This window comes from Trichoplusia ni, chromosome 10 (genome assembly GCF_003590095.1).
Source record: "Trichoplusia ni isolate ovarian cell line Hi5 chromosome 10, tn1, whole genome shotgun sequence".
Taxonomy (NCBI): domain Eukaryota; kingdom Metazoa; phylum Arthropoda; class Insecta; order Lepidoptera; family Noctuidae; genus Trichoplusia; species Trichoplusia ni.
This window is the reverse complement of record NC_039487.1, coordinates 6,274,714-6,294,921: the sequence shown is the minus strand read 5'-3', so window position 1 is coordinate 6,294,921 and position 20,208 is coordinate 6,274,714. Positions and strand designations below refer to the sequence as shown.

At 34.0% G+C, this 20,208-nt stretch overlaps 1 protein-coding gene and 1 long non-coding RNA gene across 2 annotated transcripts in view; one reads left to right on the top strand and one right to left on the bottom strand.

Moving 5' to 3' along the window:
- Window positions 1–20,208, top strand: part of LOC113498286 (endothelin-converting enzyme homolog) — a 78,786-nt gene that overhangs the window by 10,379 nt on the left and 48,199 nt on the right. The window contains exon 2 of the mRNA XM_026878243.1: window positions 10,591–10,701. Within this exon, the coding sequence (XP_026734044.1) occupies window positions 10,591–10,701 (111 nt within the window). The remainder of the gene's footprint in view (window positions 1–10,590; window positions 10,702–20,208) is intronic.
- Window positions 7,945–9,980, bottom strand: LOC113498288. Its single transcript, XR_003400977.1, has 2 exons — window positions 9,698–9,980; window positions 7,945–8,138 (listed from the first exon to the last, which is right to left on the bottom strand). It is a non-coding gene; the product is annotated as an uncharacterized LOC113498288 (long non-coding RNA).

Genomic DNA, 20,208 nt, shown 5'->3' with positions numbered 1-20,208 from the left:
TAGAAACTTCTTTATTGTACAGTGAATGATGAGGAAATGTAATTTAGTTCTTTTATTTTATGTTATCTTTTTATGTGTTAGTATATTTTATAGTCTATAAAATAAACCCCATTAGGGTATAAGGTCAAATCCGGCCATAAAATAAGGATCCGTTAGCGATGTTGTGTCGGTCCAATAGAGCGTTATTATCTAAGGAACTTTGAAAATCAAAAACACTTTATTCACGTCCAGTAGAATCTCACATATAATGTTCCTATTATCATTGTTTCTAGTCCAAAATGCCCCACAGCTGGGCTACAGTCTTCTTAAACTTTCTCTTTTTTCTTACTCAAAATTTTCGTTCCTACGTTTAAATGTAGATACATTATTTCCAACTTAATTACCATTCTAGCCAATATCTATAACTTCACGGTTACGTCACCACGCCAAACCCATTGTGCTTTCCCCACCTGTGTTCGATCCTAGCGTAGGATATGCATTTTTGTAATCCACGAGTGTTTGATCTGAATGATGATGTCTGTATGTCACTTGATTTTTTATAATATAGAACGATTAAATTTACTAGAATGGGAGTCGATAATAAAAACAATACATTCAAATATTCTAATGAGGTCGAATAACTGTTTTAAAAGGAAAACAAGATCCAAAGACGAACAGCCACAAATAACTCCGATAGTCCGCTTGGGGGTTGTTTCTAGGCAAAGTAATAACCATTTCTCAAGTCGAGAGTGGCTATTTATTTAAACTGGCAGTTATTGAACACTGCTGATACTTATGCAGTAAGTAAGAAACATGTTTATTTAAAAGTCAAGGTCAAAGGTTATTGTGATAACTTGTTTCAACAAGTAATTAAGGTGAATGTTGGCTTCATCTTTAACTTTTGAAGGTTTTAATTAGAAGCCACTTGTTTAGATGGTGCTTTGTTTTCATCTCAGTGAATAGAAGAGTGATAATTAGGATTCTAAGAAAGGTTGACCCAAGATAAGTTGCTAAAAAATATTTTTGACTAGCTGTTGCCCGCGACTTCGTCCGCGTGGTTAGAAGATATAAGTTATAATTTATACCTGCCTTCCATCTATCTTGTAGGATTCAGTCAGCGTTAGCAATGTAAGCGCAAAAAATGTGTTTCTTTACGACCTCACATTAGAAACCTCAAAAATTGTAGCCTATGTGTTATTCTGATGTATAAGCTATATTGTGGTAAAGTTTCATTCAAATCCATTCAGTAGTTTTACGTGAAAGAGTAACAAACATCCATACATCCATACTTACAAACTTTCGCCTTTATAATAGTAGTAGGATAAGAATCATACAACTTGTGTGAGATGATTATGCTTTTGATTTCATTGCCAGGTGTTGCTATATGCCGGGAAGTGGGATTACCCGAAAGGGTTACCGTGGCTATGGTGCAATATGAAGGGCAAACGAAAGAACGTGGCTGTTTTTTAGTAAACGTCTAACAACCCCTTCCGATTAACCCAAAGTGGAAATCATTTGATGATTTCGCACCCGAAAAAAAGGGTTTTGCTTTGCCAGAATTTACTCGAATATCCAAAAATATATTCAAGGAATTTCTACAAAATCATTTAGCTTACACTAACATGCATCAGGGATTCCTGAACCAAACACACAGCAATATCTTCCACTTTATCCGTGTTCGTATATATCTTAAAATATCTTTAACTCAATACCGTACCTTGGCAAATATTGACCGAGATACCGTCCATTTGCTAGTAATCTCTTTAGTCCCGGCTTTATCTGAGTCTGGAACACGTGCAACTCACGAGAAAATCCCGTATTCAGGGCCCGTAAGAAAAGTTAAAGCGATCATTGTTCTGTTGTAAGAAAGATAAGGCTATAGATAGGTATACCTTGGTCTCTTTCTTTCTCTGGAGTTACAAATTTTAAACGTTATATAAGAGTATCTTTTTCAATTCACCCGTTCCTTTTTTAAATGTGTACACTAGAATACAAGGTTAATAAGCAGAGTCCTTGTTGAGAATTTTAATCTTAAATGCGATAGGCCATCCATCCTGGATCTATGGCCGAACAGACATGGACGGGCCAAGGTAGCTACATAACTATTATAACTTCTAATACAATATACCTAATTTTGGCTCTTGGTATTAACTTAATCAATTCAGCTTGACTGCTGGACAAAGGCTTACCCCAGGTTGCGCCAGAACAGCGGCTCTTCCGCCTTCTCCATTGGTACTAATAAGTAGAGTATTATTATTAATTAGTATTGATCGTAATCATTGATAACTGAAACTACGAAGGTTTGATGATATTATAGCTAAGTTCAATGGAAACATCTGGCTAGGGACAGACAAGACGGGATTGACTAGATAGTGTAGTAGACCTATGGAGTTATTTTGCGACGGGGCAAATAGATTTGTAATTTGATCCTACAAAGCAAAATTTTAGGTGAACTAGAAATAAATGTTTGATTTTTGCTTTTGACGAAAATGTGGCAGAAAAGAGAAGCATACTTCAAAATGTTGACATACTTGTACATATTTTTATTGACTTCTAGGTACTAAAAGTGTGCAAAGAACATCTCAAAAGCAAGCTTTCGGGTACTTTTATTACTGTCTTGGGAAAAATTTAGGGAAGATTCATGTATTCTTGGAATTGTATGAAAATGGACCGTTTTGGATGTTTTTTGAAGATTCTGTATTTACATATGTATTAGATTGTATTCGACTGGAAAATAATGCATGCGTTCATAAAGACTTCCGGAACATTCCATATACTTATTTTTCTTTGTCATGTTTAAATTTGGGTACATCGTTATTGACGTTGTGAGCGTTTTAGAACACTAAAAGATCAAAATGAAAAGGCTTTATTTAATAGGCATTATAGTTGCACGTAACTGATAAACATAGAATGTATTCTGAAAACACACATTTTAAGTTTTTATACACCACTTTAAACATTAGAAGTTATATAGCATGCTATGAAACTATTCATAATGGCATTTTATCTATTCTATAGCTACTTTGACTTTAATAGGAATCATCTCTAACAATTGTAGTTTTCTGGCTAAAGAGATGTAATACTAAGGGACTTGAAAACATTATAAAAATATTCAGCTTCCTAAAAGTACGAGATAGGCAAGATTTTTCCAAAGTTTTTTTATAAACTTCACTTTTCTTGTTTGTTTGTCGTTCCGGTTGGATTTTTGCTACTCTATTTTGATGCACTTCCCCATAAGCCGACAATGCAATTTACAACTATAAAAACGGCTGGACCGATTTTGACAAAATTTCAATTTTAAAACATTTAAAAACGTGGGGTAGTATTTTTCAATCTATTAATTTTCGAGTGAAAAGGTAGTGCACTATTTTATTTGCCGCTACAGAAAAGAAATGTTGTATGTGATATACGAATGGATAACCTCCTGAGATTCTGCACAGAAGACAAATCACGTTCACCATACATTTGCTCTGGTATCATGCTGCACCCAGATCAAGGCCTAATATAAGGCAGTAATGTGACCTTGAACCAGCCAAACCCATGAAACTTTCTGCGCTATCCTTGCCTTCCTCAAAATTTCGTGAACTCGACAACGAATGAAATGATCCACACTGGTATATTCATTTGGAGTTCTATGGTATACATACCGTGTATAGCGCTGGCTTTCTCTCAGCAGTCACACTTCTGCTTTAAAAGAAGACGGAATGTCTCTAGAAGTAGGTCAACGTGTTAATATCCGTTTTTATCCGACATAAAAGATATCGAAGTATTGTTATCTAGCGGATATTAGTTGGAAACCAGTTAAGAGTTCATTTAAGGGAAATTATCTTTTTGCCTACTCTAAAGGAAATTAACGTAGTCAATCTAGAAGTCTGTCGAGATCAGTCTAAGAAATTCTGAAGTAGAAATCTCAAGTACTGAAAGAATGTTTGTTTTATTCTTTATTTTTATGTTACACATTTTTAATATGGGGCTCACCAAATCTGCTGACAATCGATGATGTAAGAATTGCTCGAGGGTTTCTTCCGACAAATCCTTGTTTAAGGCTTGAAGATTCATTTCTAGCATAATAGCCGAGTGATTTGGTAGATTAAGCAAGGGGTCAAGGGGCAAAAATAATTACAGACTAATAAGTATTGGAGTCTTCATTCAGAAGTTATAAACATTATATGCAGACTTGCTTGTTGGTCAATTAAAAACTACTTTAGGATTTTTGGCCTTCGGAGTTAAATCCACTACTCCATTGGTACACGTGGTCGTTGTGTCTATTATATAAATACTTGTTAGATATACGAGTGGTATATTTCACTTTTCAGAGGCTTATGTGATGTGGTCATCTTTGATCGTTACTCAGCTTTATTTTATTTTAAACTAATTTTGAATACAAAAATACAACAAAAAAGGCATCATAGTTTTTATATTGAGTCCATGTCTTTTATCCGTGTCTTCAATTTTATTGTAATGTATACCTAAATTTTATTCTAGAGAATTTTATGTGGATTTATCAAAATAAAATTGAAACTTCCATCTTCTGAGACTCAGTTAGTCTCAAGGTAGCGGATATATTGGTTTCCGTATTATAAAAGTTTTGAATATGAAGGCATCGGGTATCTTTGATTATTGTATGATGTGAGCTATGGGGTTCCCCAAGGGACACCGCCTTTGACCAGGGCTAACTGTAAACCACGAGCTTGTTAAAAATATTTGAAAATATGTTCTTACAATATCATATTTTATTTAAATAATAAACCTGAAATCAAATTCAGAAGGCAAACCGTTAGTCACAATTTTCCAAGATATTCTAAAAATAATACTGTTTGACACATACTTTAAAAGGAGCAAAATATAAGATGACTATAAGAATATATTTTCATAATGGAAATCGGACCTTTTTAAAGATGCTTCTATTTCCCGAACTACAAAATAATTACTTTCTTTTTACGGTACTTTTTTGTTTTAAATGTGTAAAATAAAAATTAGACATCTAATTTCCTCATGAGCGTAAAATGTAAACATCTCCTAGTCCACGATATTCAAAGTCTGTAAATATTTTTCTGAATTCGAATTCCCTATAGCATTTTCCTTTAAAACTATTTATAATGTCTAATTTTTGCCGAGTAAGAGTCAACTTTACGGTTTTCACATTTCATGATCAATCTTTTGTAGTGCCTCTGGGTTCCTGGGGATTATAGCGTCTGAAAGAAACTGCTATTTGTTAATACAAGTTGTTGAGCTATTTTAGGGATCTATACGTAAAGGGTAAAGATGAAAATCTATAACTAAGGCTCCGTTGTCCGTCCTTCCGCACTCTGGGTTTCGCTTAGTGGTCACAAGTACTCGTAACTCTTTTATGAATGCTGTCAAAGTCCAGTTTTTGTGATTTTTTTCCACGATAGTGAGATCCATAGCGGACAATTTGCGGGGTCGTCGTTCACCTGAAAGTCGTCCACTGCTGGACATAGGCCTCCCCTAAGAAGGAGGGGTTGCCATAATCGCCACGCTTGGCAGGCGGGTTGGCAATCGTAGTGTGGTTGTTAAAGTACTCAGAGAACGCTGCTGTCCATTCTTCTGAATCCCTTCGTCGCCTTTTACAACACCCATGGGAAGAGATGAGGTGGTGCTATTCTGTATGTTCCGGCACCACACGGGGTAAAGCTAACGGTAAGTATACCTACAGTATATTTCTTAGTTCTCATTTATAAATCTTGTACGAACGCCAAGACTCGAGAAATTTTTCTGACAATATGAAATGATTCCTTTTGGGAATTGTCTAGACTTACACCAAATTACATGTCTAATGTCAAATTCGCCTATCGTGTTCTGACATTTTATTTTGTATTTGCTACGAGTAAGTATGTATTATTCCATGCCCGAAATGGTACAATACGGTAAGAACTATTACTAGATATTATTTCTGAAGTCAACAGTTTGAATCTCATAAACCTTGATCATCAATCATGTATTTATTTGTTTGCAATGTTGCCGCTATAACAACAAATAGTAGGAATGAAAATTTAGGATAGGGTCTTAAATTAGACAGGTGACTAGTTTTTGAACTCTTCGTGTTGCGACCTACACTTGACCGATTTTTATCATACACAAAATTATTATTTTAAATGCATAGTATTATAGTAACAGGCTTTGATCAAGCATTTTTTTAAATAAAATGTTGAAATTTAATATTCGCAATTTTGAGCCCTTTCTAAAGTGTATAAATTGAGAATATCCGATGAAAAACGTCCTTAATTAGCCTCATCCGTTGTGCCTATAATTAACGAACTGTATTTAAACAATTAAAAATAAATTGTACACTTGGATTCCATTGAAAATTTACGGCACAGTATAGTCTGGTATATCTACATAGTGATGTAGCATCTAGTTCTAGTGTAGTCAAATCATACCTATATTGTGATAGTGTGTGAGTGTATGTGTGTTTGTGAATTCTTTACGTGCAAATTCTTGAACCGATTTCGATGAAATTTCGTATGGAAGAAGCTGTTGGTATAGAGGTACTTGGTAATTTATGAAATATAATATTCAGGGTTTACTCGTGTGTATTTATCGGAATCCCCCGACTACTCTCAGACTTAACCAGGGTTTTTAATCACGAGCTGTAGCGAAATTAAAACATTAGTATGTTTGTGGACTTTCTAGCACAATTAGATACTCAGTTGCCATCAAAATTCAGAAAGTAACGAAGTTTTTTGTTGCTTGAAAATTAGACTAACTTATTTCTTACATAATAGTGCTATTTACTTTAGAGTACCAACCGACATTATACCGCTACTCATCCCTACTAATATTATAAATGCGAAAGTAACTCTGTCTGTCTGTCTCTTACGCTTTCACGTCTAAACCACTGAACTGATTTTAATGAAATTTGGTACAGAGTTAGAGTTGATCTTGAGAAAGAACATCTGGATAGTTTTTATCCCGGACTTTTGAAGAGTTGTCTTGGAAACGCGATTATATAACCGACATCAACGCGGGCGAAGCCGCGGGCGAAATTCTAGTCTAAAATAAGGAAAAGAGCCTTTCTAAAACTTCGTCAAATTACATGAAAATGACAGCGGCACTCCAGCCAGAGACCACTCGCTTGAAACTCAAAGAAAATATATATTTCTCTTAAAGTTTTGACATAAAACAACGCTTCAGAATAAATAAGTTTAAAACTTTGAGTACACGTAACTTTTCAAGTACCAGATGGTTTTTTATGGTGGAATAAATCTTATGCTGGTATTAAATATATTGTTGTTGAAAGAAGTTTGTTTTTTTTAAAATGGGACAGTAGTGAAAAACTGTGTAGGTATATCCTACTCGTATTTTAAACGCGACACTTTTTGTACATATACTATAGATGTTTGCTATTCTTTCATACAAAAACCAATGAACGGATCGGCCTAGCCTTTTCCCAACTTTGTTGGGGTCGGCTACCAGTCCAACCGGTTGCAGCTAAGTACCTATGTTTTACAAGGAGCGACTGCCTATCGGATCTCCTCAATCCGGTTACCTGGGTAGCCCGATACCCCTGTTAGACAGTTAGACTACTTGTCAGACTTGCCAGTTTCTGACACCAACGGCAAACGGTAAAGGAAAACCTCGTGCAGTAACTTGGATTCAAAATATTGGAATCTATAGGTAGGTAGAGTCTGACATACGAAACATGAGCCTGGAAAAAAGCGGCAAATTCAAAAAATCTAACTCTGGTATCACTGTGTATAGTAAGAAAAATACATTTTGATATTTGATTTTACATCATGGATTAATTTTACTATGGACAAATATTATTGTTGTTTTATATCATACGATTTTTAATGGCTCAACCGTTTTAAACATAGTATTTTCGTGTATATAATATCGACCCATTACTGTCCCACTGCAGGGCAAGGGCCTCTTCTCAGAATGAGGAGGGTCATTTTTGTGTATAAGCATTCTGCAATTGTGAGGAGAAATAAATAAACGTAGTTATTATAACATTATTTATTGTGATTCGTAATCAAAATCGGAATCTAAAAAATCTACTTCAAGAGATTCGTCACTATCACTACTATCATCTTTTACATTTATAATAAAACTTTCCAGTTCCGTTTCAAGAATTTTATCTTTTTCAATGTAATTATTTTCGATTTTTATGACGTGTTCTATACAATTATTCCATTCTGCAACTGTTACACTTTCAAAAGCATCTTTTATAATTTGTTCCATATTACCAGGTGTGACACCGATATTTTTACTTGCAACCCTTCTCTTTGCCAAACTCCATATCATTTCTATGGCGTTTAGGTCACAATGATAAGGCGGCAACCTTAACGCTTCATGTCCATGCTGTTTTAAAATTTCATCCACTTCATATATAGGATCTGGTTTATGTTTTTTTACTAAACAAAGTAGCTCATCCTTACTTAAATACTCTTCAAACGGCACACCTTGAGATCTAAGCCAGTTTTGGATGTCACTTTTTCGGGTTTGTGTGGTAGGCGCTTTATTTATTTGACATGTGTGATAACTTGCATTATCCATCACAACAATGCTCGGTTTTTCTAAATTGGGAATTAATTTTTCACACAACCATTTTTTAAAATTGACAGCGTTCATATCGTGATGGTAATCTGCCATCACGGACTTAGTGCTATAGCTCAAAAGAGCATTAGGCACAAACCCTTCCTTGGACCCTGCATGGACAATAATATGTCTCATACCGGCTGATATTTTATCAACAAGACCACTTGTTGACGGACCTTGCCAAGACTTTTTTGGTTTGTAATTTTGATGTATATAAGTTTCGTCAAGGTAAACAATATGTTTATTTTCTTGCCTAGCATTACACATTTTTCTTAAAAATCTGTGCCGCCAAGCGACAATCTCATGTCTTTCTATGAGTATTGATCTTTCATTGGAATTCTTTTTGAATTCATAGCCATTGTCATGCAAAATCCTTCTTAAAGTCTCTCTACTTCCTGTAAATCCTATCGCATCTCTTAACTCTGCAAGCAAGTTTCTTATAGTTGGTACTTGTTTTTTTACAGTATAAAATTCATTGATTTTGTTTCTAATTGCACATATATCAAAGTTGTCTAGATTTGATACAGTACTCGGATGGGGTCGCTTTTTCCCAGGCGTACTCCAAATGTTGTTGTTTAATTGACCTTCTTTTTTAATACGCTTTATTGTAGCAAGACTTACACCTGAAAAAAAAAGCAAATTGAATAAATATAGAGTTGTACCTATATAATTAGTAAACAAAATCAATCATACAATCAAAGAAATTCTAAATAAGTAGATACACAAGATACAGTGAGATATTGCATGATTTCGGTTGGTCTTAAATTCACATACAAAGTAACAAGGAATCTTGAACTAAACGCAGACTTTGAGACGTTTGTTATTATGAAGCAAACAAATATATAAAAACAATAAAGGTAGGTAGATAGTTATAATTTATTTAAGAAATTTATTATAAAATGTTAGTATTTACCTGTTATTGTTGATATTTCCTCCATGTACTTGGATGCCGAAATCCGTTCTGAATTATGTATAATTTTAAGATTTTTGACAGACTCTTCAATTTTGTTAACATCTATATTTTCGGTTCCTGAAGAAATACGAAAATATATAAAATATTGAATATATTTTCATACATAACGAGATAAATGTTTCATGCAAATATAAACATTTAATAGGATTAAGCAAAGGATCAAGATGAACGTGTCGTGCTTACCAATGGCTTCCAAGATTGTAACCAAACATTGTTCTTTTTCATTGAAAATCTTTTCATTGTCTTTATTTTTCACATCAAATTTATTAACCATATTGAATATTAGCTTTCTAGCCTCACTCTTAATAGGAGTCTTCATATTTAATGGTTTAAAATAATTTCGCAGCAAAAAAGTAAACACGTTTTATGCAAATGACAATTCATGTACTGACATTTGACATATATTTTGGTGTGGCCATATGAAGAATGTCTAAAAATTGTCTAGCTCATGTTTTGCGTGTCAGACTCTAATGGCTAACCCGCAGTAAGCAAGTGTGGTGATCAATGCTTTGCAAGCCGTGTCCATGCTGAAACTTTTCTAGGAAAATACTTCTCTGGGGTTCAGCAGTAAAGTAAATATACTGCAGTTGCCTTATAATATATTTTAGTTATTTTGGTATGTCATTTCTTGTCCTGTTGGCAAGAGATTTCAGTTCAAGTGTGTCACATTAATTCGCAAAATGTGTTGCAGCAATCGACTTATTTCTTGTGATTCGTTGATGTTGGAATTTTGATTTAGCAATCTGTTATGAGTTTGCATATTATTTAGAGATAGATTATATTCATACGCAAACTCATAACAACATATTATATAGTTATCTATACATCTACAACTACTAATTATAACGCTGAAGATTTTAGGCTGAAGTTTGTGGAAACCACGCAAGAAAAAAAATAAGAGAAAAAATTTACCTCGGCTAAATTTACAAAGTTCAGTACAAGGATGACTTTGTAAATTTGTAATTTATTTTCGCCATTGTGCAGTCACAGATGCAAAAAAGTAATCATATTTATATTCTTTATATTTGTATAATCTCTTTATGATTGTTTTACGATTTTTTTTCTTTGCTTATCAGATGGCACGTTACAAGAAGACAGGTTTCATGGATGATGACGCGGGCAGCGTGAGCTCCATCCAGCTTAACGAGGGAGTGCGGTCGGGGGGCACTCATATACGGTATCATATGGTAAGTGATACTACATACACACTTCACACACAATAGAAGCTAAATTAAAAGACACAGCATTTGTCGTACACCTATGGTGGGTATTTGGACATAATTCGAAAAAAAAATCGTTTTTTGCTAGAAATGTTCCATTATTGGTTATTCCCTAGATCCCACACTAGGATTTCCTGAGTTGTGGAATAACTAGGCTCAGCGATTCGCTCACAAAACTTGATGTAACATACATTTACACCAGCTTTTGTAATCTGCCCCACGTTGGGTGCCAATATAAATAGAAAAAAACGTTGCCATTTTGTTTTCACAAACTTACTTCCATCTAATTTTTAACTACACAATTACCGACGGACTTTAGAGAGTAAGTACCACAAAACCACTCATGGTTAGCGGGCTTCAAGTGGTGTTAAATGTTTCATCGATAAAAGCCGTCGTTACGACAGACTACGGGGTAAAAAGCTTTCAGTGACACCATAAGTGAGTGGTTTTACACGATAACTATGTATAAAAGAACATTTTACTAAAGGTTTTATTAAAAGCAAGAAATAATATACCTAATCGATTTTTCTAGTACAAAACAATTTCTGAGCTTGGACTGTGTAGGTATATTTTTGCATTAATATTTTTTAAGAAAATTATCTGTCAGATAGACCACTTCAGACGTGCCTGGCAGGCAGGCAGGTAGATTGATAAAAAATGATCTTACAAGAATATTTGATTTGTCCTTTTTTAACTACTAAAAAAATACTATTTCAAAAGATGCTTAACAATGCGATTAAGTCATTGTTTTTTTCAAACTTTGTAGTGTTTCTCTTAAATATAGTATTAGTATCCATATCCCAAATAAATCTTACATTCATAATTTATTATATCCATCCACCATTGTCTTTACAAATACGTACCTAAATAGTATTTATTACACAACACAAGTTAATTAACTTAATTCAAAAGCGTGTGTACATAAAACAGTCTAGATTATGAAACACAATGACCATACATCCGGAGACAAAATGAGACCATTTGTATAGGTGCGGTAATAGGATTGACGTAGGGTTGTCACTTGCAGTGAAAGCTAATATTTGTAAGTTTGTGGATATGTATGTAGGTAAATTAGTTTCTTAAACGGAAATGGTATTAAGTTGGCTAGAATAGTTACAAATTAGGCTGCTAAGTACCACTTGTTGTTGACTTGAGGGTCAAATTATATTGGACAGCACTCAGATTTTCCTACCCTTCACCGCTTCCTAAGTGCTTCTAGTGTTTAATGTTTAGACTCTGTGTAAACCACGGACCATTGATACGCAAGAAAGACTTCTTTTGATCTATGCTAATAGACAAAGAAGGGTTGTCTTAAAAGTCCAAATCTTTTCAGTGCCATCCAACCGTGGCTTTTGTTGTGGAATCACGAGACGGTCCAATATTTAAGGCATAGTATTCTCTGTTCCTATATGGCAATAGTTCTGCTTTAGACCTTAAACTGAAGTCTTTATCGTTTTAGCTTCTTAGCTGGTAAGCTCGTTGGCTAAACTAGCTGGTTATCAAACACTACTACACATCATATTATGAGTATACTTTTGCAAGTTAAACCATTAGATAAGGCATGAATAATTCGGTCACCGAGGATATATATATTTATCCCCTTGTACGGCAATTATTTTGGTATTCCTGTATAAAATTCCTTTGAAAAACATGACAATGATAAGCCCTTATTATTAAAAATAAGTCCCCTTATCCCTTCTTCAAATTAACTGTTGGTTATTAAATAAATTGGTAAGATGTCATTGTGGTATTCGTTAACAATTCTACTCTCATTTATCAACAAGTCCCTTGATCATTTGTCCCTTTATAATGCGTTGTTAGAAGATATAAGTTATGATTTATATCTGCCCTGTTTTTTCCACATTTTCCATTGTATCTTCGCTCCTATTAGTCGCAGTGTGATGGTATATAGCCTAAAACCTTCCTCGATGAATGGTCTATTCAACACAAAAATATTTTTTCTATTTGAACCAGTAGTTCCAGAGATTAACGCGTTCAAACAAACATACTCTTCAGCTTTATATATTAGTATAGAGTATAGATTATACGTTACTCCACATACCGGTATTTCACATTTAGTCTAATCACTCTTAATTTTTTTTAATGTATTATTTTCAACTTAATACGTGTCTAGCCTGTTTTGTAAATTAGCATTCGTAGAATAAGTAAAATATATAGTAAAAGTTAAATTTCTATGACGATACTTAACTGTAGATAGATAGAATATTCTTTATTGCATACATATGTAGAGGATTTAACAAATATAAATCACTAGCTGACCCAGCAAACGTTGTTTTACTTAATTAATTATTTCTAGTTGTATTTATGTAGTTTTTAATTAAACATCTTAAAAAAATAATCGTCTAGAAATTAAAGAAAAAAAAATTAAGTGTAAGCAACCCTTATCACTTATTGGTACGAAAAATAGATGTTAGCCGATTCTCAGACCTACTGAACACGCATATATATATATATATTTAAATCGTTAAAGCCATTTCGGAGGAGTACGGTAACTAGCATCGTGAAACGGGAATATTATAAATTAGATTACATGGTGCTACAAAGGGCGGCCTTAGCTTAGAGCGAGCAATATGCATTTGAAAATTGTAATGTTAATTGGATAAAAGTGGTCTATGTGTTGATTCAAGTGCCCCACCAAATTTCATCGAAATCGGTCCAGTCATTTGGTCATGGTACTCACGTGGCAATTGGTAACACTCATAGCTACTTTCGCATTTATAATACATATAATATGTGATAAATGGCTCAAGTTCCGACTCACGAAGCATTTTATCAATTGTGAATGTCATCTTAACGACTATCGTAATATTTTTCGCAATAGAAAGCTTTTGAGTGTAATAAAACTTAAGTTATGTTCCAGTAAGTTTTATGTTCATTTTGCGAGCAGACAACTTAAATGATAACTTGGAAATTTTTAAATTTTTACTTAACTGTAGCTTGTTAAAAGTGCCTTGATAAATAAATTGGAATATAGTAAGAAAGATATGAATCAACTTGTACATAACGTTAAAGCTAGAATATTTACAACGTAATCTAATTTTAAAAACACTCATAAGGAAAATCAAGTTTAAATAAAAATCTTGTAATTGCTTTAGTTTATTACTCGTCATTAGCAAAGGAATTGGTAATTTTTCGATTACCCGATATCGTATTAATCAGACTTTGAATATTTATTTTACAAAACCATTAGTTAATAACTTTTTTTACTATTCCCTTGCTTTTTTTTTAAATAAGCCGCTGATTTTTCATGGTGACCTTTGCTATCGCCTATCTGTGAAGTCCGAAGATATTAAATACAATAAAAGTATTTCAAAATAATACTTACAAGCAAACATTACGGTTTCAATATCACTTCAATCAAATTCGTCACCCACTTCGCTTCAGCACTACACGTTACATATTTAGATTGTGAACAAGATCTAACCTAAATATTCTAGTTTGAACCAGTAAACATGCCATTTGGATACCGTAGCTGACATAATCGCGACGTGACGGAAATTGGGCAGAGTTCCAATTTGCAAATTCACGAGGTGCGCGACAGCCCTATTTGGAATAAACAATGGAAGCGCCTGGACAACTACGATAGGCAATATGTCACGTTCGTGTAGCTTGCCTTTTATTTAGCTGCAGGCGTCTGGTGTTATTGAACTGTATAAGCCGATTGCGATGTATTGTTGTTTACATAAATGAATGTTTATTTAGATGACAAAGTATGTTTGGTTTGTTGAATGGAAAGAAGCGCTTACTAGTTTGATGGATAGGTCAAGAGTGAGTGAAAATGCTACTCTGAGGGTTCTGGACAAATAAGCTAATGAATAATAATTTTCCAATTGAAAATTAATGGCTGTAGGTACCAACCGCTGTATTTCGATTTCTAATTATAACAGCAACGCTAATCCCACCTGTAGAAAATTTCAACTATCTACCTATCCCGATTTATGAGATTTATCCTATTGACAGACAGAAAAACAGAGCCCCGGAAAATATATTTCCTTTTTCCCTAAAATCAGAACGTAGTTTAATAGGACGTTATCGAATATCGAAAAATATGTATTTTTTTGTATAGGTGTCGAAAATTCTTGCTTTGTTATATTGGACACCTCTGTGTCCCTTCACAAATGTCGACCGGGTTGAAATAAATTATAGAGGAGTATTCGCAAGCATATTCGGTTACGTATAGAACCCTTTAAATTCACTACACATGAAAGAGGAAACATACAGTGTGTCAAAAAAATAAAAAATAAATAGTTGAGAAAAAACTAACATTATATTGAAATTGAGGCAGTTCAATGTTTAGATTTCAAAAAGCATTGAATAGGACGGTTATTTGTAGTTACATTACTGCAAAAATAGCAAAGAAATGTCACTATTAGTACATTCAGGGCTCAAAATGTCTTCACAGTCATCACATTTTTGTTTTATTTTGTACTCAATAGTCAGTGGTCCTTACTTTTTTTTAATTATTTCCTGATTAATGTTGTCAACTGACCTGTCACCTGTTTTTCGATTCCTCTTGATTTTTGGGGCACCTTGTATATTTGTTGCACACAAAACATATTAAGACACAGTCGCACCTTGCTATCTACTGATAAAATCCATAAAAAAACCGCAACAACTCGAATGATAATCTCAAACCCTTACCCAAAAGAGTCCTCCACCGGTCCAAGGAGGACCAAAAAATATTCAAGTATTTGAAGCGACTCGTTTTCCAATAACTTATGGCAGTATCTTGAAAGTTCAGCAGTTCGTAACAAGTTTCCACCTTAAGAATTCCGTTTAATAAGAGGGCTTGAGACGATGCTGAGTGACTTACGTAAGACGAGGGCTCGCGAAGAATCCCTATAAAGTGACGAAGTTATAGGCAGAGGGTTTAATATCGGTTGATGAATTTTGTGAATCATTAGAAAAGTATAGTATAGGGTAATTGACCAAATCTGAATATGAGTCGGTTTAGTACGTCAGACAGATTTTCAAAAAATATTGAAAACTTATTTTTCATTTTATCACAATATTGAAAAGTAAGAAAGATTTGAAAACAGGACTTAGTTGAGGAAATGTGTGCTATAAACGTCATTTCTCTTGCAAAAAGTGTACTAGTAACAGTGACGTTAACGAGATTTTTAATCACCGTTTCTCCTTTTTTTATTTACTAGATAAAAGAGAAAATACGTGTCCATTTTTCGGAATTCTTCTGACGGTCTAAACAGTTTTCCTTTGTTACATACCAACATTTCTGATGATTTTAATAATCAGCATCTGTCTTCTGTCATCGCCAACCTTTGTAAAGAAATAACAATAATATCAACCCGTAAATGCCTCACTGATCGGCAAAGGCAATAAAGAAGACTTTTAAGTTATTACCGTGATCCATCATCCTAGCTGTTTATCAACATATTGGTCGGCTTCCAGTCTAACTGCATGCTCCTAAGTTCCAGTGTTTTTCAAGGAGCGACTACCCTCGCGCATAGAGACATACCATTATGCTATCAGTGAAGTCGATAGTGTTTTGTTTCGATTTAGTTTACCATAATATCTTATGCAACATTAAAGTAAATCATTCTGTCTCTATCACTTTGAATAATAAAGAAGAGATAGATAGACAATACGTCATCCACAGTTGCATTACTGACCTTCGATCCACATATACAGTCCTTTATCACTGCACGTTAAGATAATGCTTTCTAAAGGGCCTGCTATAGTCAGCTCGTAAACATGGTCATTACCGTATGGCCTCTAATGGACCGCATTAGGAAGCTATGATGCTATTAACTGGAGTAGTGGCTTGGTATTGAACATCAATGGTTAGGTTAGTATTGCCAAGGATAAAAGGATAAGACTAAGGATATCATCACGATACCAGCAACTTTTCGATCGAATTTCTGACAGATTGAAGTACTGCCATGTCCCGGAAACAAATCTATACTATTTGCGGACAACATCACATACATTGTACTGAACCCAAAGTAAGTTGCTAGAGCACTTGTGTTATGGAATTCAGGTACAACGAAGGTACCACAAACACCCAAACCCGAGACAATGTATAAAATGTGAATTTTTACATTGACTCGACCGGGGATCCCCGGGACCTCAGAGCTAGCGACACCTTGAAACCGGTGCATACGCCACTCGACCACGGAGGTCGTCAAAAAAAAAAAGCTATTCAATTTCAACATGTTTAAATGCGACCCTGCCTCCGTTCGTAAACGTCTTAAGTCGTCTCGTCTTAAGGACTCAGGTCGACTCCGAAACTAGTCGAGCGATCCCTATAAATACACGTGAGCAAACTATTATTTAGATAAACTATTATGAATCCATCTGACGTAGGTTTTATAGGGATTTCAAGATACAGTCACTTTGTTGTAAATTGTTATGGTAAGGTTTACGTTAGTCGTAAATTTTGATAACTATGCATGCATATGATAATATACTGTTTTACTGAGGATAATTTGAAATGACTGGTTTATAAAAAAGTGTCTTCAGTAAAAATATTTTGCTACGACAACGTGGTTTCGGAACACAATATACTAATTAAAAGCAAGAATAAAACAGCAAACATTGATTAAACAGACCCCATTATGCATTCTTTTCCATCCTATCCCTTGACAATACAATGTTTCTATAGAATTAAACGTTCATTCGATAACTCATTCAATTTGCCTTTCAAGCTTGATAGCTTTTACTGAATGCTATTGCAGAATAGTAATCGATCTCTGAACTGCAAGCATTTGTTTTGCTCTTCATGAAAAGCTAATGACTTCAACCCAAGGGCACGGCGTGGAGGTGTATGTGATCTGTTTGCGAGAGTTAGTCGTCATCTCCCACGATCAAATCTCGCACGATCGAGGGAGATTTGCGACGAAATGGGTGGATTTTTGTTATGAAAAAAAGGTTTGAAAGGTAGTTGTGCATTGATTTTTTATTGTTTTTATTTATTTAAACTTTAATACATTATATATGTATGATATCATGTTATGTGTTGACCAATGGTTGTTTATGTTTATGTGTATATTTTAAAGTTTTTAGACCTTTGGCCCTTCTCGTTCTAACTGCCGTGATAGTACTATATGAGATGCTGGTCAACCTGCATCTGGTCTTTGTCTTCAAAGCCTTTGTCACCTTTTATTGTTTTTAAACTGATTCCGTGTCTTTATTTACTTTTTATATTCAGTTGTTTTAGTATTCATTGTGTTCAATATTTTTTTTGGTTTGTTTATTGTTTATTTAGGTAAATCATGTTATAAGTAACATTTTTAAGTAAGTACCATTTTTGAAGGTAGGTACTGTTAACTAAATATGTTTTTATGGAAAATGTGTTGTGCTGCACTTCAGTACAATATGCTGAACATTTTTTATGTGTGGTATTAAGCTCAAATTGTTTACGTTTAAGTTTTTGCGGTAATACAGTAGTTTTATTCTATTTACCTTATCTAAACTCTTCTTTTGAAAAAGATTTGCACACATCAGGGAACCAACCTATAACCAACCTCTTTCTTATAGTTATTCAGCATTCCATTCAACTTATGGAAATACAACTTAAAAAAATATAAACCGTCTGCAATATACACCGTGATTTTTTTGTCGTCTTACAAAAGCAGCCCAGTTCATGTATCCAATGACTAGAACACGTTCATGATAAAAAAATAGGTATTTATGAGATTTGAAAAAAAAAAAATGCAATTTTTATTCAATATTATGATGCAATTCGTAGTGTTTTAGAAACACAGCTCTGTTGCGAGCGCGGTCCGAGCCTTGTAACAATGGTGAGGGGCGCGGGCGGCGGCGTTTTTTTTCATTTTTAAGAGTATATTTCAGATTTCTCTTGTTTAATTTTCTTCGTACTTACTATCTTAGTTGATGATAAAAAAAAAAAAATCGCGCCTAGGGGTATTTTACGTCGGATACATGAACTGGGCTGCTTTTGTAAGACGACTAAAAAATCACCGTGTATAATAAAATCGTTACAGCCAGGATATACATAATACGAATATTTACTTACAAAATATTCAATTTACATACAAATGTTTACCGGACTAATGTAGAGGCGAACGGACAGACAGATTCGCAACTGTCTTATTAGCGGTTTGTGTTTATTTACCATTTAGTACTGGTAGGAAATGTATTGTTTCTGAGGTAGGTTTCCATTCAACTTAATTAGATTGCTGTGTGGTAAGGTTGACTTGAATTGTGAAGAGAAATAACTACGTATTTGAGATGCGCGTTTTGCATTGCATTGGATAAGTATTTTATATACTGGTATTAGTGGAGAAATGAGGGTATTTAATGTATGTGTCAAGTATTTAGTAGTTATGAAAATGTTTTTTTTTTGGAAATTGTTGTTTGTAAATTTTAATGAGTTTACTTATCACCCATTAAAGAAAATATGATCGTAATAACCTAAAACTTTATTTTTAGCAATTGTTATATATATAATATGGCAGCAATGATACATGTCGAACTGAAAATTTTCCTTGGACATAGCCTGGTGATGGTCGGACGAATGGACAAACAGACAGTCATAGATGGACAAACAGCGGAGCCTATAATAATGAAGTTGCGTGTTCAGCATTTCTTTACGCAACCCTAAAAAAAATTCAACCGTAGGCGGTTTTAATGAGTATTTTCTTCAGTTCCTTTAAAAACCTTCTCAAGTACTTAACCACAGCATTAAACCAAATTTAAACAGCTAGTTTAAACTCCTGTTATCAACTCTGCGGTTGAGTTTACTATGATAACGTGTTACGTCGACGAACATGCTCCTATACGTGAAATCGTGAGTCGGCAAACCAATATTAATGCTAATTAAATTACATGGTATTTGTAAAAAAACAAAACCATTATTGTACAATTTGATTTTTATGTTTATTTAATGTTATTTTATTTGAGATTATCCTTAGAATGTTGAGAATAAGATTGAGGAAATAGGATAAAATGAAATAATACTGTTTTAAGAACAATTTAAGCACTCAGCCATCTTCAAATAAAAAACTACGACTTTAAGACTTGGCGGTAGACTTCTTGAAATTTCTTGGACGACACTGATTTTTGATTTTTATAAGACTTGCGGTTTACTTTTTTAATATTTTTTATGAAGTACAAAAGTCATTACTTTAATAATTCAGTTGTTTTATTTTGTTTATATAACCCTGTTTATGTCAAGAGATATTTTTGTATTATTTTTTATGGAAGAAGATTTTAATTAAATCCGGCTAAATGAAGAGCTGAAATAATGTCGAAAATCTGTGTTATAATATAAGGTTAGTAGGTAAAATAATTTAGGGTTTGCAAACCGTTGCTTTGCCTCGATTTTGATATTTCTAGTTTCAACGGTCCATAAAATACAGCCTGGCTGCTTACGGACAAACGGCAAGTATAGTAAAAGGGTTCCGTCTCTGTCCTTTGGCTACGGAACCCCAAGGATTATGATGTACCTTTTTGAATGTTGCCTTCAAGGAA